General features: G+C 46.6%; 1 protein-coding gene across 2 annotated transcripts in view; it reads left to right on the top strand.

The window, feature by feature from the left end:
* The window catches only part of SLCO3A1 (solute carrier organic anion transporter family member 3A1), a 508,525-nt gene that overhangs the window by 431,985 nt on the left and 53,677 nt on the right, over positions 1–22,863 (top strand). For both annotated transcript variants that reach the window (XM_040342366.1, XM_040342365.1), the window contains exon 8: positions 10,482–10,657. In XM_040342366.1, coding sequence (XP_040198300.1) covers positions 10,482–10,657 — 176 coding nt within the window. The remainder of the gene's footprint in view (positions 1–10,481; positions 10,658–22,863) is intronic.

Here is a 22,863-nt window from a genome sequence, read left to right as displayed (position 1 = left end):
CAGTTCGTTAAACGTACTTGTCTGGCTCTCAAACTATCATTTGCTTGGGGTCACGCCTCATTTGCATGGGGCAAGCCCACTTCCACCTACGCCGGCCTGCGCCTTCGAAATCTACGCCACGCCAACGCAGCTTTGGGAGCACTGGCTTCCTGAATTCCATGCTTGCCTCTCTGCGCTGCATCGGCGTAGCGTACATTGATTTGCGCTACGGCGGCGTAATGTGCGCCCGCTCTCTGTGAATCTGGGCACATTTATTTTTCTTATTAGTTACCCCATATTGTTGTGTTTTTCCCAGAAGGAACTGTAAACTCCCTATTTTTTTTATTGTTTATTCTTGCAATGGTGAATGCTTTGGTACAGATAACTCATTTTAAACACAGCATTAACCCTAGAAAGCAATTTCCTGCTTCCTAAGTCTTCATCCTATTGAGACAATTACAGACTGTGAACAAACTGCATGCTGATTCATTGATAATTCTCTCATCTCCTATTCATTAAGAACAGGCTATTTGCCTGCGCGGCACACACTTATTCCTCTCACTGTTAATGCGGATACAATTTACTGGCTCCTCATTACTAAGCTAAGAGAAAAATTGGAAGGTGAGTTGAATATTATAGTCAAGTGGCACAGGACTAAATTAGAACAACATTATCCAGGATTGTAATACTGGGGATAGCCTAGCAAATCCCCCGAAGCACAGGCAAAGTGTTTTGTCTATGATGGTATCTGGCTGAAAAAGAAAATAACATTTAGCTAGATTCAGGTAGGGGCGCGCAACTTTAAGGCGGCGTAGCGTAGCGTATTTACTGTGGGCCAGATTTACGTACAATTGCGCCGGGGAAACGTAAGCCATTTAAGTTACACCGCCGTAAGTTTTCAGGTTTAGTGCTCGATCCACAAAGCACTTACCTGGAAACTTGCGGCGATGTATAGTAAATGCGTCCGGCGCAAGGCGGGCCAAATAGAATGGGGCGAGTACCATTTAAATTAGGCGCGCTCCTGCGCCGGACGTACTGCGCATGCTCCCGTCGCAAAATTTCCCGACGTGCTTTGCGCGAAATTACGACGCGCCGACGTTTTGTGAATCGCGACGTAAAAAAAGATTTACGCCGGGAAAAATAAAAGGTTTAAAAAAAATTCAAAAGCGACGCGGGAAAGACAGGCATACTTTAACATGGTGGAGTACTTTTACACCATGTTAAAGGTGCCCTATCTTTGCGACGGAAATCTAACACTCGCGACGACGTAACGACGGAAAAAAGCTTTGTGGATCGCCGTAACTCCTAATTTGCATACCCGACACTGGTTTACGACGCGAACTCCCCCCAACGGCGGCTGCGGTACTGCATCCTAAGATCCGACAGTGTAAAACTATTACACCTGTCAGATCTTAGGGATATCTATGCGTAACTGATTCTATGAATCAGTCGCATAGATAGAAACAGGGATACGACGGTGTATCAGGAGAAACGCCGTCGTATCCCTTTTGTGAATCTGGCCCTGTATTCTCAAAGTACTTGCCTCCTAACTTACGGCGGCGTAGCATAAATGCGGCGGGCGCAAGCGCGCCTAATTCAAAATAGGCTGAGGGGGCGTGTTTTATGATAATTTGGTTTGACCTGACGTGATTGACGTTTTTTTGGAACGGCGCATGCGCCGTCCGCCTACATTTCCCAGTGTGCATTGCGGCAACATACGCCGCACAGGCCTATTGGTTTCGACGTGGACGTAAATGACGTAAATCACTATTCACGGACGACTTACGCAAACGACGTAAAATTTTCGAATTTCGAAGCGGGAACGGCGGCCATACTTTAACATTACTATTCCAACTATTTGATGGAATAACTTTAGGCCTGATAAAGCGTTACGTAAACGGCGTATCTGTACTGCGTCGGCCGGGCGTACTTTCGTGAATAGGCGTATCTAGTGATTTACATATTCTACGCCGACCGCAATGGAAGCGCTACCTAGCGGCCAGCCTAAATATTGCACCCTAAGATAGGACGGCGCAAGCCGTCATATCTTAGATAGGTTTAAGTGTATCTCTGTTTGAGAATACACTTAAACTTAGGTCGGCGCAGATTCCGAGTTAGGTCGGCGTATCTACTGATACGCCGACCTAACTCTATGTGAATCTAGCTAATTTTCTGTATTCAATAGTAAGGCACTGCTAAAGGCAATCTATACTCCCAACTAATTAGGGTTTACTGAAAGTACAGCTGCCCATAGATGGATCAAAATTTGGATGGTTCCGCTAAGAATTTTGATCTATCTATGGCCATTCCTGCTGGAGAGAAGTCAATCGAATGAATGACTTCTCTCAGATGGGATTGGTGGAAAATTTTAATTTTATGAGCGCCTGCAACCAATGAGCTACAACTCAAATCCATTGTATTCTGATTGTGGAGGAGTCCCCGTTGTGAGAATTCAATAGCACAACATGGATGATTCCTCCATCCACCTTGCTTACAGAGGGGGGAAAAAGTACTTGATCCCCTGCTGATTTTGTACGTTTGCCCACTGACAAAGAAATAGTCAGTCTATATCATTTTAATTTTTTTTTATTTTTTTGGAAATTCTTTTTATTGAAATTTTTTACCGTGGAGGTACAAAACAGGGCCATTGGGGAATATCCTGGCCAATTGGTGCACATAGCCATGTGCATAACAGTGTACAACTCACCATGTATCTCATATACAACGTATCTAGTACCCAGTTTCCACATGGTAGGATAATGGTGGGAGGTATATATTCCTGTAGGACCTCTCATCCCCCTTATCTGTCTGAGCCGGACGTTACAAGGACAGCTAGGGTCGAGCATGATCGCTCAACCTCTGGACTAACACCACCACTCACTTGTCTGGGGCCTGGACCCCAACACTCAACAGGGCCGGGTAGTAATTAAGGGTGTCTAACCAGGGAAGTTCCCAACAGGCTGATCATCTGTCCACAAGTGCAAGACGTTTTCATATATTTTGGGGCATCCTCAGGATAAATATGTTGCTTTGTATCATTGTATTAATTAATGCTTTCCACAATGACAAGGTAGGGGGGTCGCTGACTTCCATTTTAGTACTATGGCTTTTCTTGCGTAAAATTGTAGGATACCTATTAGGGTGCGGATTGCATTAGCTAATGCCAGCTGTTTCACAAGGCTGAGGAGACAGACACTGATTGTCATAGAAATAGGTATGGTAGTCAATGCATGGATAAATTGAATTATCCCCCCCAGTAATCTTGAACCTGTGGGCAATCCCAGAATATATGTAGAAAGCCAACAGGGATACTAGAGCATCTCCAGCAAGCAAATGGTCGGTTTATTTTAACAGTGAAAGACAGAATAACAACAAAAATATCCAGAACAACGAATTTCAAAAAAGTTATAAATTGATTTGCATTTTAATGTGTGAAAATAAGTATTTAATCCCCTATCAATCAGCAAGATTTCTGGCTCCCAGGTGTCTTCTATACAGGTAATGAGCTGAGGTTAGGAGCACTTTCTTAAGAGACGGTTCACACTGGGGCTGCATGACTTCTGGGGCGACTCGGCAAAGGTGTCCTGAAGACAACTTCAGAGTCGACTTGCAAAATTACTTCTGTATAGAAGTCAATGCAGGTCACCCCGAGTCGCCCCCGAAGTCGTACAAGAACCTTTTTCTAAGTCGGAGCGACTTGCGACGCTCTTATTAGAACGGTTCTGTTGCATAGAATGGGACGCGACTTGTTAGGCGGCTGAGTCGCCTGACAAGTCGCCCCAGTGTGAACCGGCTCTAAAGGGAGTGCTCCTAATCTCCGCTTGTTCCCTGTATAAAAAACACCTGTTCACAGAAGCAATAAGATTCCACAATTTCTCCACAATGGCCAAGACCAAAGAGCTGTCCAAAGATGTCAGGGAAAATATTGTAGACCTACAAAAGCCTGGAATCAAGACCATCGCCAAGCAGTTTGGTGAGTGGGGGCCGACAGTTGACAACAGATGACAACTAGCACATTATGTGAAACTTACCTGTAAATGAAGCCCTCAATCAATGCCTTGTCCCTGCTGCAGGCCGCATCCATCTTTACCTGTCTTCCTTCCTGATCTGCGGACTCCCTTATGTGTTGGGTAGCCGCAGTTCACAGTACAGTAATCTGAAGGAACGGCACTAGCGGCAGTTCCTTCAGAGCGCATGCGCCAATGACGTTATTGGCTGCATGTATACTAAATATCTTGCCTTATTATAGGCTTACCTATAGGTACAGTACAAGTAATGGATCAGAATTGACTTCGTCTTTAAGTCTACAGGTATATCTTAGGCCTCGTACACACGACCGAGTTTCTCGGCAAAAAACAGCAAGAAACTTGCTGTTTTTTTTTGCCGAGGAAACCGGTCGTGTGTACACTTTTCGACGAGGAAACTGCCGAGGATCCCATCGAGCCAAAAAGAGAGCATGTCTTCTTTTTCCTCGACGGGAATGGAGAAATTTGGCTCGCCGAGATTCTCGACAGCCTAACAAGGAACTCGACGAGCAAAACGATGTGTTTCGCCCGTCGAGTTTCTCGGTCGTGTGTACGAGGCTTAAGAAGCATCTTTTATAATTTCAGCAAAAGAGGGCAGGAGGTAAGATGGCACAGAACTGAGCGAATTAAAGTGTGTTAATTAAAGAACAAAAATGTAATCTATTGCAGCTTATTAGCCCTTAGATTTGGTGGTTGCAGGTAGGCTGTTCCAGACATCTTGGAGAACTAACCACAGGTCTTCTGTGGATGTAGGCTTGATGATGCCTACATCCAGACTTGATGATGCTCAAGATAGTTCTTAATGACATTGGCTGTATGTTTGGGGTCCTGCTGCAGAATACATTTTGGGCCAATCACACGCCTCCCTGATGGTATGGCATGATGGATAAGTATTTCTCAGCATTGAAGACATTGTTGTTTGGGCAACATTGAGGACTGTAGATGCTGTGGTTGGCCAAGGAAACAATGCAGCAGATGAAAGACGACACATGCTTACTTTTCTTTCACATCAGAATATGTCCAGCAGTGCCACCAGGTACACCCATCTACTGTCCAGAGAAGTCTGGGCAGAAGTGGTCTGCATGGAAGAATTGGAGCCAAAAAGCATCACCTCCAAATCGGAAACAAGGCCATGCGAGAAAACATAAGAACTGGGGTGTAGAAAATGGCAGCAGGTGTTCAGGACTGATAAGTCAACATGTGAAATATTTGGCTGTAGCAGGATTCAGTTTGTTGGTGAAGGACTGGAGAGCGGTACAATAATGGGTGTCTGCAGGCAACAGTGAAGCATGGTGGAGGCTCTTTGCAACTTTGAGGCTGCATTTCTGCAAATTAAATTGCAGATTTTGTCAGGATTAATGGTGTCCTCAATGCTGAGAAATACAGGCAGATACTTATCTATCATGCCATACAATCAGGGAGGTGTGTGGTTGGCCCAAATGTATTCTGCAGCAGGACAACGACCCCAAAAATACAGCCATTGTCATTGAGAACTATTGTCAGTGTAAAGGCCCATACACACAATCAGACTTTTCGACAAGAACGGTCCGACGGACCTGTTTTATCGGACAATCCAGCCGTTTGTATGCTCCATCGGACAATTGTTGTTGCTTTTTCAACGGACAAATGTTTGTTGTGCATGCACTTAAACTTTTCAACAACAAATGTCCGATGGAGGATAATCCGATTGTGTGTACACAAGTCCATCGGACTAAAGACCAAAGTACAAACACGCATGCTCAGAACCAATGCTAAACATTAGCCAACAACAGCAGAAGTTGCCCAAAGGGTGGCGGTAAAGAGCTGATTTGGTGAAAGTTGGCTGAAAATGTTCTGCCGTGTGTATGCAGAACAAGTTCACGCCCAACGCCCCTTCGGACCAAAATCCACAGAAAAGTCAGATGGAAGTCTGATAGTGTGTATGAGGCTTTAAAAAGAGCAGAGCGTCCTAGAAGTGATGGTTTGGCCATCATAGAGCCCTAATCTCAACATCATGGATTCTTTCTGGGATTACATAAAGAGACGGAAGGATTTGAGGCAGCCTACATCCACAGAAGATCTGTGATTAGTTCCCCAAGATGTTTAAGAACAACCTACACACCGAGGCCCAGATTCTCAAAGAAGTTACGCCGGCATATCTCGAGATGCACGGCGTGAGTGTATATATACGCCGGCGTATCTATGCGCTGTACCCACAGAACCAGATGCGCCTGAAAATAGGCTTTATCCGACCAACGTAACTTTTCTACGCCGGCGTAGCGTGGGCGCATATTTATGCTGGGCGCATCTGGCGCTCACATTGATTTTGGATTCAAATATGCAAATGAGGGAGATATGCCGATTCCCGAACGTACGTACGCCCGACGCAGGCTACGCGTGGTGCGCGTAAGCTGTACGTCCGGCCTAAAGTTACCCCTCATAAAGCAGGGGTAACTTTGCACCAGACGTGTGCAGGTCAGCTGGAGAGCAGCTTCAGCAGCACTGTTACGGACGAGCTGAGCAACCACACTTGCAAGACAACACATCCATATGCCAACATGCCAGGGGCAGGCATGGTCATAGCACTACTAGTGTGTGCCCAGGCGCGTAGAAGGAGGAGGGCACAGGAGAGGATATAACGAACGCGCATGAACGTCTTTGGCATGGGGGATTCGGAGGTGTATCGTATCTTCAGATTCAACACTGATGCCATCCTGGAATTAGCCACAACCCTGCATGATGACATCACCAGCCAGACACACCGCTCACATGCAGTGCAGCCACTGGTCAAGGTACTGGCAACACTGCATTTCCTCGCCAGTGGGTCTTTTCAGCATACAAGTGGAGTTGTGGCTGGGATGTCACAAACCAGCATGAGCAGATGTGTGCACCAGGTTGTCCCCGCAATCCTCAGACGCATGTCCAAACACATCATCAGTCCCACCCAGGAGCACCTGTGGCATAAGGCAATGGCAGATTTTGTCAGAATTGCAGGATTCCCACGCACCGTGGGGGGCCATTGATTGCACACATGTGGCACTACGACCCCCCCCCCCGTGCCACAGAGCACATATACCGCAATCGGAAGCACTGGCATTCCATCAACGTACAGGTGATAGTCGATGCCCAATGCCTCATATGGCACGTCCGTGCCAAACACCCAGGGGCCAGCCACGACAGCTACATATACCGTCAAAGCACCATCCCAACGGAATTTGAACAGAATGTGTACGGGGACAGCTGGCTGGTTGGTGAGTGACATGGGAGTCAGGCATGACTGTCCGACCCCATGATGCACACATCACGAGGAGAACATGCACGACTAACATCCTCCTGTCTTTCCCTTCCAGGTGACTCTGCATATGCACTTGGGCCCCATCTCATGACTCCATTCCGGGATCCCCAAACCAGAGCAGAGCAAAAATACAATGATGCACACATACGTACCCGTGCAGTGGTGGAACGCACATTTGGCCTCCTGAAGTCCCGTTTCCGATGCCTGGATAAGTCCAGGGGGACCCTGTTGTATTCCCCAAACTTTGTGTGCCAGATCATCGGTGCATGTTGCATTCTGCACATCTTTGCCGAGAGAAAGGGCCTAGAGATTGACATACATGATGACCTGACCCCCGAACCAGACATGCCCCCCCTGCCCGAGGCTACCCCGTCTGCTGAGGGAACAGCAGTCAGGAGTTGCCTCGTGGAACGCATCTTTGCACGTTAAACACATACATTCATCATGGCACAAGGAGAATGCACTCATGCACACCACTGTGGTCCCTAGCTCACACACACCACATTCACATCACATTGGATTAGCCCAAGTCCACCATGCAGGACTTGGGAGCAGCAACGCCACGCCAAGGCTCCAATTATGTCGCTGACCATTCATACCACATTCACACGGTCGTGGGGATAACTTCTCCCCAACGACGGAGGGTGACACCCCTTTGCTGGCAGGAGTGTCAGCCCCCCATTCACACACCAGTCACACTATAATCTGCACGTCTCACCGTGTGCAGTAATTGTAAAAAAAAAAAAAAACCTCATAACCTGAGGAAAAATAAAAAAACCTCATGACCTGAGCCAAAATAAACAAAAACGCTCTTCACCAGAGCAAAAAAAAAGCAAAATCAAAAAATCAGTTGCCCTGCCGTGGGCCAAGCCTGCTGCCACGGCTCCGTAACTGCCTGGTAGAAGGCTCAGGTGGGGGGGGGGCATCAGGTGGAGGAGCATCCCCTGGTCTCTCCCAGGCTGGAGGCCTGCCCTCTAAAGCCACGGCAATGCGGGTGAGGATTGTATTTGTCTCTGCCTGCACCAGCTGCGACTGCCTCCCCTCCGCGGCAGCTGTGTTGCCCTGTACGGCCTCTCTCAGGGACCTCATCTCTGCCACAAGGGTAGCCGTTGTGGCCTGCAGCTCCCCCAGGCAGGTGATCACCGCTGCACTGTTGCCAGACAGATCTTGAAGGGCGTCATTTATGTTGCCCATGGAGGCCAGGCTGTCTGCCACACGCCGCATCTCCACGGCCATCTCACCCATATGGCGGGTCTGGGACTCCTGTGCCCTGGTTAAATGTTCCGGAAGGAACTCAGGAACCCCCCTGGTCTTCCTGGTTGCCTTCCTGGGGCCAGAAGAGGCTTGAGGCCTGGCATAGGGGGAGGCACTTGAGGAAGTGGGTGTGTTGGGGATGGATCCTGAGGGGCTGGACGAGATGGGGCTTGACGTCTGCGACAGGTCAGCCGAGAAGGAGTATTCCTCCAAATACAGGGACACCTCCTCACCCATATGGACCCCATCCTCCTCAACCACCTCTTCATTGGAGGTCTGGGCACCATTCCCCTCCACCAATGCCTCTTGGCTTCCCAGGGGGTCAGGGGCATGATGCTCAGGGGATTAAGGTGTGGGACGGGCAGAGGCAGATGATGGCCCAGCTCCCTCCTGGACATCTGCGGATGACACAAAACATTCACATGTTGGTGGACCCACACACTTGTCACATGTTCCCTTACACCCCCTCACATGCTACACACCAGATAGGAGAAAAAACACACTTACCTGTCCTCAAGGCCGGCTCAACTGAGTCCTAGCCCTCCACTCCCTCCACTTGCTCCCTCTCAAGGCACCGGGCAACCACCTGCTCCTCAGGAGTCAGCCTAATAGTAGAGGCTGGTCCACCTCCAGTGGCGCTGGCATGCCTCCTCATCTTGCCCAGCTTCTCCTTGACCTTCCTGCGCAGGTCGTTCATTTTTTTGACAATGTCCTGGGGCCTCCTTACCTCATTCCCTAGGGCATTGACCTGGGTGGTTATCCGCATCAGGATCTCACCCCTTTTCCCCTCGCTGGTGTCTTTACTTTGTGCCCCATGGAGGCGAGCATCATACCTCTCCATGGCCGAAATGATAATGGCCCTCTCCTCTGGGGAGAAGTTTTTCTTCCTACTACCACTACGACAAGCAGACATGGCACAAAGGAAGACAGCAAAAGCACTTGCACCACTAACAAACAGACGGGTGTACTTTTGCACTCGACGGGTGCATGTCTGAGCGTATTTATGCCCTGGGCGTAAACGGTGGGCCGGCGTATCTCAGGATTTATGCCGGGTGTAGTTGTGAGCATGTGCAGAGGGGCGTGGGACATATGGTCACGCCGCATGCGTCGTTTGTTCGGCCCTTCATTTGCATGGGGTCACGCTTCATTTAAATGGATCACGCCCACTTCCTTCCTACTTTGAATTACGTCGAGTGACATACATTACCTCTCACAATGAACTGTGGATCACCCCCCATATTATGATAAACATCCAGGAATGTGCATGTGTCCAAGCTAGTGCACGAGATATGTAAAAACCCTGTCACTCGAAGCAAGGGGACGGAAAGGACTTTTTATTTAGACAGGTTTTTATCTGGAAGTCTTTTAATTTTTACTGAACAATAAAAGAGGATTGCTCAGAGCTGGATTAACTCTGTGTGGCAAGACTGGGCACAGATGATAGGAAATCTTATACTCTACATTGTGACACCAAAAAAATAAATACAATTTTTGGGGTTTACATCCACTTTAAGTGGCTAATTTACAGCATTTTTTCACACCGCCTTAAAACTTTTGTACAGCATTGTATTTACAGTATATATCTTACACTATAGCCCTTTTGTGGTATAAATTCAAATTCTTCTCATTCACCATAGTGCTTGGCAACCACCATCTTCAGCACGCTTAATTGGATGTTCCGGTAATCTTACGCTTTCCCAAGTAGGGTTTTGTTCTGATATGCGAAAAAAAACAGCTTTAATAATCCTCTGTAAATTATGTTCTCAGTGAGAGTTTAAGCAAGGTGTGTATATAAATAAAGCTTATGATAATCGGTAGATTACTGTGTACTGCTTAATTGCCATTTGGCAGTTCCACTTGATAACTTGCTTATAAATGGCACACTGGGAATAATATAAAAATAAACTCTCGCATTACCTCAGATTTTTATTCATTTTTTTTTTATCTAGAATCTGTCTGGCTGCACGTGTGTCATGTCTGTCCCCATGGAGAACAGCACAGTGGTTCCTGGAAAATGTCCCAGCCCTGGATGCCAGGAGGCCTTTCTCACATTCCTGTGTGTGATGTGCGTTTGCAGCATGATTGGAGCGATGGCCCAGACGCCATCTGTCATCATTCTTATCAGGTGAGATGCTGGAGGTTGCCCCATGGGCTGTTGTATTAGGAGATCTAGATGAAGCATCTTATTGATGTTGCCACTGAAATAATTAATTCATCCATTTTTTGTTGTGTAAAGCTAGGAATACAGCAAGATATCAAGATAAATAGTGCTCTACTGCAGCTTTTTATGAGATGGTATTTAATCACTTGCTTACTGGGCACATATACCCCCCTCCTGCCCAGGTGAAATTTCAGCTTCCGGCACTGCGTCGTTTTAACTAACAATTGCGCAGTCGTGCGACGTGGCTCCCAAACAAAATTGACGTCCTTTTTTCCCCACAAGTAGAGCTTTCTTTTGGTGGTATTTGATCACCTGTGCGGTTTTTATTTTTTGCGCTATAAACCAAAAAGTGCGACAATTTTGAAAAAAAATACAATGTTTTTTACTTGTTGCTATAATAAATAGCCCAATTTAAAAAAAAAACTAATTTTTTTTTCTCAGTTTAGGCCGATACGTTTTCTTCTACATATTTTTTGGTAAAAAAAAAAAAAATTAGCAATAAGCGCAAAAGTTATAGCGCCTATAAAATAGGGAACAGAATTATTATTTTTTATTATTTTTTTTTTACTAGAAATGGCGGCGATCTGCGATTTTTATTGGGACTGCGACGTTATGGCGGACACATCGGACACTTTTGACACATTTTTGGCGCCATTCACATTTATACTGCGATCAGTGCTATAAATATTCACTAATTACTGTATAAATGTGACTGGCATTGAAGGGGTTAACACTAGGGGGTGAGGAAGGGGTTAAATATGTTCCCTGTATAGTGTTCTAACTGTAGGTGAAGGGGGGTGACTGGGGGGGGTGACCGATCTGTGTCCCTATGTACAAGAGACACAGATCGGTCTCCTCTCTCCCTGACAGGACGCTGTCAGTGTGAGAGCCGGCAATGACAGATGATCTCATATGTTTACATATGAGATCATCTCTCATTGGCCGCACAGATCGCATTGCAAATGGCCACTCTGATTGGCCGTTCGTGGCGATCTGTAATTGGCTGTGTCCAAGGGACACGGCCAACACAGAAGTTCCCCGATACGCGCTCTGGAGCGCACGCGGGGAACGTCCAAAGGGGCGGACGTCAATTGGCGTCTAGTTGGATTTTGAGATCCGCGCTGTAGCCGTCATTTGACTATAGCGCGGGTCTCAGGAGGTTAAAGGGATTCTAACCTTAAAAAAAAAGGAGACTTCCACCTTTTGCAAAAAATAAAAAATGCATGCACCTATATTGCAAAAGCATACAGTAAAGCCTCTTTCACACTGGGCGGATCAGTAATGATCCGCCCCGTGAACCTCCGCTTGTTCAGTGGGGATCGCTCCGTTGATCCCTGCTGAGCCGGCGGATGACAGGGCGGTCCCCGCACACTGTGCAGGGACCGCCCTGTCTATTCTCCGCTCTCCCCTGTGGGGGGATCGGATGAACACGGACCGTATGTCCGTGTTCATCCGATCCGCCAGACGGAAGGAAAAGTAGGTTTTTCCTCCGTCACACTTTGGCGGATCGGAGCGGGTCGAATGTCAGCGGGCATGTCACCACTGACATTCGCGGCTCCATAGAGGAGCACAGAGCGCCCGCACAGGTCCGCAAAAAAACCTGACAGACGGACCTGTACGGGCGCTCAGTGTGAAAGAGCCCTAAGGGAAAAAAGTATTTGATCCCCTGCTGATTTTGTACGTTTGCCCACTGACAGAGAAATGATCGATCTATAATTTTAATGGTCGGTTTATTTTTAGCAGTGACAGACAGAATAACAACAATATCCAGAAAAATCACATTTCAAAAAGTTATAAATAGATTTTTACTTTAAACCACTTAAAGACCGCCTCACGCTGCCGGTGTCGCGCTCGCGGCCCGGTCCGAAGCTCTGTGACCACGCCCGTGGGACCCGCGGACCCGATCGCCGCCGGTGTCCCACGATCGGGTCACAGGAGCTGAAGAACGGGGAGAGGTGAGTGTAAACAAACCTTCCAAAAATAGGACAAAAGTGGGGAGCACTCACATTTGCCACATCCGTAAAATTGGAAGACAGGGAAAATTACTCAAAGGACTAATTAATGGTCAGACTTTAGAGGCAAGACAGGAATATCAAAACGTATATAAATTTTATACAAAAATACTAAATTTACAGAACAAATCAATAAAATAAAACCATATAGGATATATGATATGGAAAATATCCTCTGTGCATCGTCTACGTGTTTCGCCATTGGGCTTCCTCAGGATGAGCAGAAGAAATTAACAGTATAAAAATATATTTTATTGTCTCGGAATACTCTAAGTCGCATATACATATGTCGAGGGGATAGTAAGAGGAAGTTCCAGATATAGTAGAAAAAGTCTCCAAAATCTACCAGAGAAAGCTTCATTCGTCTGTTCTGACTGTTAGGGAAATGCACCATAGGTATGGAAAACCAGTACTAATGGTTGGCAGATGAACATTAGTTCCAGGACAGAGAAAAGAGGGTGTAGCAAAGACACACAAGTATCCAGTATACTACGGCCAGGTATATCAGACCTGGATCCAAAATTATGTGCATTAGGAACCCTCAGAGATAGGATAGGCAGTGAAATCAATGAAGCCACAAGTACATATTAGTATGCAGAACGCCGTATGCCCCGGGGGATAGCCTATGCTATACGCAAACAATAAATAAACAAACCTTCCCCGTTCTTCTCTGTGGCTTGTCACTGATCGTCTGTTCCCTGTCATAGGGAACGACGATCAGTGACGCCACACGTCCAGCCACGCCCCCCTACAGTAAGAAACACACAATAGGACATACTTAACCCCTTTAGCGCCCCCCCGCCAGTGTCATTTTCACAGTACTCGATAGCATTTTATAGCATTTTTATAGCACTTTTCGCTGTGAATATGGTCCCAAAAATGTGTCAAAAGTGTCCGATGTGTCCGCCACAATGTCGCAGACATGAAAAAAATCGCTGATCACTGCCATTACTAGTGATCTAAGTAAATGCTCTAGCAAAGCGCGGTGACGTATGACACATACAACAGCACTATAAAGGGGAAGTTCCATGCAGATGGCGCCACCCTTTGGGCTGCTTTAGCTGATTTTGTGTTAGTAAAAGACGATTTGCGCTTTTCTGTCTGTTACAGCGTGATGAATTTGCTTACTCCGTTACGAAAGGGTAGTTTTACCAGAACGTGTGCTCCCGTCTCATAACTTGCTTCTGAGCATACGCAGATTTTTCACGTCGTTAAAGCCCACAGGACCATTTTTTACAACCCGAAAAACGACAATGTTAAAAACGTTGTTAAAAAATAGAGCATGTTCGAATTTTTTTTCAGAACCCGAAAAATGCTCTGAAGCCCACACACAATCGTTTTTAATGACATTAAAAAAAAAAACTAAATTTTTTACAACCCGAAAAATTATCGTGTGTACGCAGCATGATACTTGTATGACGTTTAATGGTAAAAAAATGGGGGTTTGCACTTACAGCAAATCCAATAAAACAATCTTGTAGATAAACTAGGACATAAGCAACATTTCCAGGAGCGTCAACCAATGTGTTTTTTCCTACCTGACATCATCTGGGGTGTGAGGCTCATGTGTAATCGTTGCAATATATATAGTTATATCAGCCAATAAAATTTGCACTAAAACTGGCAATGGTGGACACCTGAACATCACATCAGAGGTGTTCCAAAAAATGGCGCCGGCGTGTGTTCCATGCCTCACTTTCAAACACTATGATGAATAAATAAAGGAAGAGGATATGACATAATGCGGTCCAAGCCTTGTTCTGAAACGAGACACGCACGCATAGGGGAGAGTGTATGACGCACTGAGATCTAATGCCGCGTACACATGATCATTTTTCGGCATGAAAAAAAACTGAAGTTTTTCGGCATGTAGAAAAAACAAAGTTTTTCCAACTTCATCATTAAAACGACTTTGCCCACACACTATCGTTTTTTAAAAATACGTCACTATAAAGGGGAAGTTCAATGCAGATGACGCCACCCTTGGGGCTGCTTTAGCTGATTCCGTGTTAGTAAAAGAGGATTCACGCGTTTCTGTCTGTTACAGCGTGATGAATGTGCTTACTCCATTATGAACGGTAGTTTTACTAGAACGAGCGCTCCCGTCTCATAACTTGCTCTGAGCATGCGCAGGTTTTTATCGTCGTTTTAGCCCACACACGATCATTTTTTACAACCCGAAAAACTACATAGTTTAAAAAGTTGTTAAAAAATGCAGCATGTTCGAAAAAACATTTTGTCGTTTTTCAGAAGCCGAGAAATGATGTGAAGCCCACACACGATCATTTTAAATGACATTTTTTTAAAACAACGTTTTTTTCATGCCGAAAAATGATCGTGTGTACGCGGCATAAGTCCCGTTCTGAGATAGGACACGCCCACACAAAATCAAGGGAATTTTAATGTGCTGCAGTCCAAGCCTCAATATGAATCGGGAATAGCGTGGCAGGAAACTGGCTGGTAAACTGTAACCAGCAAGTCCAGCGATCCACCAACCAAAATCTACTTCAGATACCCAAAGCCAGATACAAGTCCAAAGGAGAACAAAGATTTGGAATCCAAGGACCTAGACTATGGAACGCTCTACCACCCAGCATCCGGTTGGAGGTGAATCACCTGGCCTTCAGAAAAAAAACTCAAAACCCATCTTTTCTGAGGGCAAAAGTACAGTAGGGAAAGGATACTAAGCGCCCAGAGGAGATTCAGTTTCGCATGTGTTGCGCTATATAAGTTTCTCACTCACTCACTCACTGCCTGTCTCCCTTGAGTGAGTGAGTGAGTGAGAAACTTGTGAAGCGCAACACATGCAAACTGAATCGCCTCTGGGCGCTGTATCCATTTCATGGGTAAAGAACCCCTTGACCTCAGAAGAGATGGGTTTTAATCTTTCTCCTGAAGGCCAAGTGGTCCGATTCCAGTCGGATGGTGGTTGGTAGTGCATTCCACAGGCGAGGTCCCTGGACTGCAAATCTTCAATCTCCTTTGGACTTGTATCTGGCCTTGGGTATCTGGAGTAGGTTTTGATTGGTGGATCGCAGAATGCGATTGGGGTTATGGGCTTTTATTTTTTCACATAGATATTGGGGGGTGTTTCCTTGAATACACTTATGCAGTAGGCACAGTGCCTTGAAAGTGATTCTGTCTTTTACTGGCAACCAATGAAGGGACCTCAGCGAAGGTGAGATTGATTCCCATGTTTTTTTTCCAGTCACTAGTCGAGCAGCCGTATTTTGAACGACTTGCAGATGAGTGATTTGGTATTTGGGGAGTCCTAGATAGAGGGCATTTGCGTAGTCGAGTCTGGAATTGATGATTGTTCCCACCACGACTGCAATGTCCTCTTTCGGGATAAAGGGCGTGAGTCTGCTTAGTAGGCGCAGCAGATGGTGGGATCCGCTGACTACTGACCCTATTTGTGCATCCATTGTCATGTAGGTATCGAAAATTACTCCGAGACTTTTGACTTTGGTGCTAGGGTTGATAGTTTTACCTAAAATGGGCGGGGGAGTCCATGTTGACGCGGGGTGATTTTTCCGGTTAGCGTGAGACAGGAGAAGTTCTGTTTTCGACCCATTGAGTTCAAGATAATTGTTTGTCATCCAGTTATCTATTAGGCCTTGTACAGACGACCGAACATGTCCAATGAAAACGGTCCGTGGACCGTTTTCATCGGACATGTCTGCTGGGAGGTTTTGGTCTGATGTGGGTACACACCATCAGACCAAAATCCCCGCGGACAGAGAACGCGGTGACATAGAAGACACCGACGTTCTCTGACACGGAAGTTCAATGCTTCCACGCATGCGTCGAATCAATTTGACGCATGCGTGGGATTTCGGGCCGCTGGTTATACGTCATAACCAGCGGACATGTCCGATGAGTCGCACTAACCATCGGACATGTCCGACGGACATGGTTCCAGCAGACAAGTTTCTTAGCATGCTAAGAAACTTTTGTCCGCTGGAAACCTGTCCGCTAGGCCAGGAAACCGGTCCGCTAGGCCGTACACACGGTCGGACATGTCCCCGGAAACTGGTCCGCGGACCAGTTTCAGCGGACATGTTCGGTCGTGTGTACGAGGCCTTAGAGTGAGGCATTTCTCTAGTCCAAGAGAATGATCCTTTTTGTTGCAGATGCGGAAATACAGTTGTGTGTCGTCTGCATAGGAGTGGTAAAGTAACTTCTGGTTACTGATGATTTCAAAGAGAGGGCGAAGATGGATATTAAACAATATGGGCGATAAGGGAGATCCCTGAGGGACTCCGCATGACACCGTACGTTTTTCAGAAGTGAAAGACCCCAGTTTCACTATTTGTGATCGGTTTTCCAAGAAGGAGGAGAACCAGGGTAAAACACCTTCAGCGACTCCGGCTACTTCAGCTAGCTTAGCCAGTAGTAGTCCGTGGTCTACAGTGTCAAAAGCCACGCTTAGGTCCAGCAGTATCAGGAGACAAGATTCTCCTTCGTCTGCGGCCTCTAGAGCGTCATCCCATATTTTGAGCAGCGCCGTTTCTGTTCCGTGACCCGGAGCTGTTTGAAGAATCGGCTCGGGTGATAACATTGCTGGATCCCAGGACAGGCAAGTGTCCTAATATTAAAAATCAGCAGCTACAATACTTGTAACTGCTGACTTTGGAACATGGAGCTCCTCTTTCAATGAGCATATGCAAGAGATTCAGCTGACAACAGAAGAAACTGGAAAAGGTGTCACTTGTCTTCTCTCTAAAGACACACATACTTTGTCTCTTCATCTAGACCTTGACAGCCAACCAACACCTCCTAGCCACGGCTTCATGGAAGTTAAAATATGTCAGGCCTTCTGCAATTGCTCTTTATCTTCAGTTTCATAAGAACATAGCCTAAAGCAAGGTGTTAAATGCAGGCAGTGACCTTCCTTGATTCTGGCTCTGCTTGTCACCTCTTGAACTAATCAAAATGAACTGGAATGAGACATCGGTTGAATGCTGTGCCAGCAAAATACCGAGCCGTTATGGATGTTACTAGTGGAGGACTGAAAATGATTTTTGCCCCGGTGGGGAATGCTGGAGAATGTTTCTGTACTGTTTGCACACCTCTAACACGTTGACAGTAACTGAAGGGCTCATTGGCTTGATATGAGCGGTGCTGCAACTTCTCTGTAGTCAGTCGCTGTCTTCTTTAAAAGGTAATCTCTACAGAGAGCCTTTGATTGGAGCAACTTTCCAAAAATACTGCAGCTGTCAGGCTGGCAAAGCTTATGAAGATACGACATCTGTGCACAATCAAATGGCACTCATGACGTGATTTAATTGGTCGGTACAAAAATGTCAACTTAATGATAACCATATGTCATTTTGATTGATATATTTTTTGCGGATTGAAAGACAAACAATAGAAAATGATGACAATTTTCCTTAAAGCGGAGGTCCGCCCGAATAAAAAAAAAAAAAAGCAAGCAGCTACAAATACTGCCGCTGATGACTTTTAATAAATGCATACTTACTTGTCCAGCGCGCCCGCAATGTCGGCAGCTGAGGCTGAGCAATCGCTTGTCTCTCGGCTGCCCCCGCCACCTCAGTGAGGGAATCGGGAAGTGAAGCGTTGCAGCTTCACTGCCCAGTTCCCTACTGCGCATGCGCGAGTGGCGCGGCCCGTCCTCACTGGTCCCCGCTGTCTCCTGGGACCAGTGTGTTTCCCAGAAGACAGCGGGGGGGACAGGAAAGGGCATGACTCCCGCGGGAGTCTATTTCCGGAAGTGGGTGCAAATACCTGTATTATACAGGTATCTGCACCCCCTCCCCCCTGAAAGGTGCCAAATGTGGACCTCCTCTTTAACATTCAGTCAGATCCGCATGCTACGTAGACTCATCCCCTTCATCCCGGAAGAGGACACAGCAGTAGTGGTTGGAACTATCATCAACTCACGACTCGACTACGCAAACTCCTTCTATTTAGGACTACCGAAATACCAGAACTCACGTCTACAAGTCGTCCAGAACACGGCATCCAGACTGGTAACAGGTAAAATGCCGTGGGAACCAGTCTCCCCGGTCTTTAGGTCCCTCCACTGGCTGCCCGTACAGGACCGGGTGACATTCAAGACACTCTGCCTCACCCACAAATGTATACAGGGGAAGGCTCCCCAATACTTAAGCGAGAAAATAAAACCCTACGTCACCAAGCGCGTGCTCCGGTCAACCAACCAAAACCTTCTCCAAATTCCTAAATCGCGCTACAAATCTAAGGGAGAACGTAGATTCTCGGTCCAAGGACCACGGCTCTGAAATGCTCTACCCACCACCATCCGCTTGGAAGAAAACCATCAGGCTTTTAGGAAAAAACTAAAGACCCACCTCTTCTGAAAGACCTGTACCACGCTGGATGCCAAGCGCCTTGAGGCGATTAAGTTCGCATTTGTTGCGCTACACAAGTTACTCACTCACTCAGATCAAGTCATGTGTATGATCATTTTGTTCTTCTAGATGTGTTCATAATAACTTTTAGGGGTGTATTAAAAAAATTTGCCTAGTAAAACTTCACATTCATTCTGTTTAAATGGGGAAAAACCAGGGCTTTTTTCAGCGGGAACGTGGGTGAACGCAGTTCCGGCACCTCCAGAACTGAATATTTGTAATGGCAAGGGGTGCTGGAGGATCTATTGGTGCTGGGGAATCTGTTGGTGCTGGAGGGAATCTATTTGCTGAGGATGGGGGATCTATTGTTGCTGGGTAAGTCTTAAGTTGCTGGGAGGGATTTACTGTTGAAGAAAGGGGTCTTTGTTTCTGGCTGCTGGAGGGTCTATTAATGCTGGCTACTGGGGAACTATTGGTGCTGGAGGGGACTTATTTTTGCGGGGGGGGGGGTTATTGTTGCTGTCCAGGTCTATTGTTGCCAGTGGGGGTTGTATTGTTGCTGGGGTGGGTCTTATGTTGCAGCGGGACAATCATTGCTGGAGGGAGGGGTCTAGTATTGCTGGCTGCTGGAGAGCCTATTGATGCTGGTTGTTGGGAGTGTATTGTCACTGGGGTATCCATTGTTGCTAAATCCATTTTACTGCTTTTCTTGTTATCATTAACAAATTCCATACAAATACAAGGAACAGTGCTTGGAGGTGGGTAGGGGGCGGAGTCAATGGGTGACTTAGAAAGGAGGAGTTCCTGCACCTATTCTCTGAGAAAAAAAGCCCTGGGCAAAACAATCCCCAAATGTTATGAAGCTTTTTCCTGCGCTGGTTGAATGTTTTGCTTGGTCAGTCCCTCATCTTTACCCTCAGCTTCTTTAGCAAGGCAGTGGTCACCTTGGAGGTGTGTTTGGGGTCGTTATCATGTTGAAATACTGCCCTGCGGCCCAGGCTCCAAAGGGAGGTGATAATGCTCTGCTTCAGTATGTCACATTACATGTTGGCATTAAGGCTGCATTCACTCTACAGCGTTTTGAAACGTGGGCAGATTTGCCGTGGATCTGCCCGCGATTTCACAGCATTGAGATGTGAATGACAAAATGTGAGACTCCCATTCGATATGCCATTCATTTGAATGACACCTCAAATTGCAGTGCGGATCTGCCGAAACGATAAGACATGCTGCAATCGTGGCAACCCAGATTGCAGCATGTCCACGTGGGTAGGTACCGGAGCATGATGGGACTGTGAGGCCTATATAAGTCGGATGCAAGCCGCGCACCTGTCATTGCAGCGAGAAGAGGCGTCGGGTCAACATCGGAAGAAGGGAGAAGAAGAGAAGAGAAGAAGAAGACGTCACAAAACAGCGGGCTGGCCACCTGCTAGAAATTGAGCTAACACACGAAGATAGCGGCGGCCAGCCCTGAAGGAGAAGAACCGGGGTGCGCCGAGTCAACAACGGAGAGCGGCGAAGATTGAAGAAGACCCCCCGAGAGCGGAGAAGACCCCCGGAAAGCGGAGAAGACCCCCGGAAAGCGGAGAAGACCCCCGGAGAGCGGAGGAGACCCCCCGGAGAGCGGAGGAGACCCCCCGGAGAGCAAAAGACCCCCCGGAGAGCGGAAGAAGAAGCCCTCCCTGCTAAAAGAGCTAAAGAAGACAGGGGGGGCCTCCGGAGCAGACCAATAAATTATTTTAAAAACCCTGTGTCGTGTGTTTATTAACTTTAACACTTTGCCTCCAGGTGAACGGGTAGGGGTACGATGTACCCCATATCCATTCACTTAGGGTAGGGGGACGGTATCTGGGGGCCTCCTTATTTTAGGGGGCTCCCAGATTCCGATAAGCCCCCCGCCCGCAGACCCCCACAACCAACGGCCAGGGTTGTCGGGAAGAGGCCCTGTCCTTATCAACATGGGGACAGGGTGCTCTGCCCCAGAGCACCCAACCCCCCCATGTTGAGGGCATGCGGCCTGGTACGGCTCAGGAGGGGGGGCTCTCGCTCGTCCCCACTCCTTTCCTGGCCGGCCGGGTAGTGTGCTTTGGATACGGGTCCGGTATAGATTGTAGGGGGACCCCCTACATCGGTTTTTCGGCGTAGGGGGGGTCTCCTTACAACCCATACCAGACCTAAGGTCCTGGTATGCTCCTGGGGGGGGGAGAAATGTCGGTTTTTTATTTAAAAATTGTCGTGGAGTTCTCCCTCTCAGGAATGCATACCAAATGCCAATGCTAGAATTGGCGGGAATCCAAGTCGGATCCCCGTCGCTTCTATGACACGCTCGCTGGAATGTGCTTTGTCTATTCCAGCGAGTGCGAGATGTCGGCACCATGTTGCCGAGAATCAGCGCGATGCTGTCGTGCTAGAAACACAATATCGCGGTCACCTACTGTATATATATATATATACACACACACACACACACACACACACACAACAGTGATGGGTGAAATGGCATGCAATTCTACAGTGCGATCTGCGCCCATTTATTTTGTATTGACACACATCGCACCACAAAGTATCGGTACTCTGTAACGTTGATAAAAAAAACGGTATTGGTGCAACCCTAGTCTTTCACAAGACAGTAATGGCTTGTTTACATGGGACCGAAACCAGAAGTGACAAAATCCTCGTCACTGATTGGTTTTGTTTTTTTGTTTTTACCAAAGAAATGTGGAAGAATGTATTTTGGCCTAAATTTATAAAGAAAGGTTATTTGTTTGCAAAATTTTATAGCTGAAACAAAGAGAAACGTGTTTTTTTTTTCACAATGTTCGGTCCAAAAAATAAAGCAAAAAAAAATGACAAAATAAAAACCTGCATGGCTACCTTTAGGTCATGCTAAAAAAAAGTGTCCTTTGTTTCACCTGTTGCCTTCGTTCTTGCTATAGGACATTGTGGGAAATGATAAGATAATAAGGAAAGTGATATAGGACATGTACAAAATTAAAACTATAAAATATCTCCCAGAGAAACAAGGAAACGATGCAGCGGGTGCTTAACATAGTAGTGCCATATACCAGCAGAAAGATAACCTAATGACAAGCACACTAAACGTAAAACTTAAAGTGGAGGTTCACCCGGAAATGTAAATTTTTAACATTAGATTGATGCTCATTTTGTCTAGGGGAATCGGGTGTTTTTTTTTTAAATCGAAGCAGTACTTACCGTTTTAGAGATAGATCTTCTCCGCCGCTTCCGGGTATGGGCTGCGGGACTGGGCGTTCCTATTTGATTGACAGGCTTCCGACGGTCGCATCTATCGCGTCACGATTTTCCAAAAGCAGCCGAACGTCGGTGCGCAGGCGCCGTATAGAGCCGCACCGACGTTCGGCTTCTTTTGGCTACTCGTGACGCGATGTATGCGACCGTAGGAAGCCTTTCGGAAGACTGTCAATCAAATATGAACGCCCAGTCCCACAGCCCATACCCGGAAGCGGCGGAGAAGATCGCTCTCTAAAACGGTATGTACTGCCTCGTTTTTAATAAAACTAGCCGATTCCCCTAGACAAAATGAGCATGAATCTAATGTTAAAAAATAAATTCCCGGTGAACTCCCGCTTTAAGCTGATATATACATGTAACATTTTTTTTTTAAGGTAAATTATTTAGTCTTACATCTGCTTATATTTACAGGATTTTTAGCATGTAATGTGAATAAATTGTCAATAAAAGGGCAAAATTAATAGGCCCTGCTATATAACATATCCAATAAAATAAAAAAAAACTTGCATTTCTTCATAAATTTTGGCCAAAATGTATTCTTCTACATGTCTTTGGT

This window comes from Rana temporaria, chromosome 3 (assembly GCF_905171775.1).
Source record: "Rana temporaria chromosome 3, aRanTem1.1, whole genome shotgun sequence".
In the NCBI taxonomy this organism is placed as follows: domain Eukaryota; kingdom Metazoa; phylum Chordata; class Amphibia; order Anura; family Ranidae; genus Rana; species Rana temporaria.
This window is presented reverse-complemented; position numbering and strand designations above follow the sequence as displayed.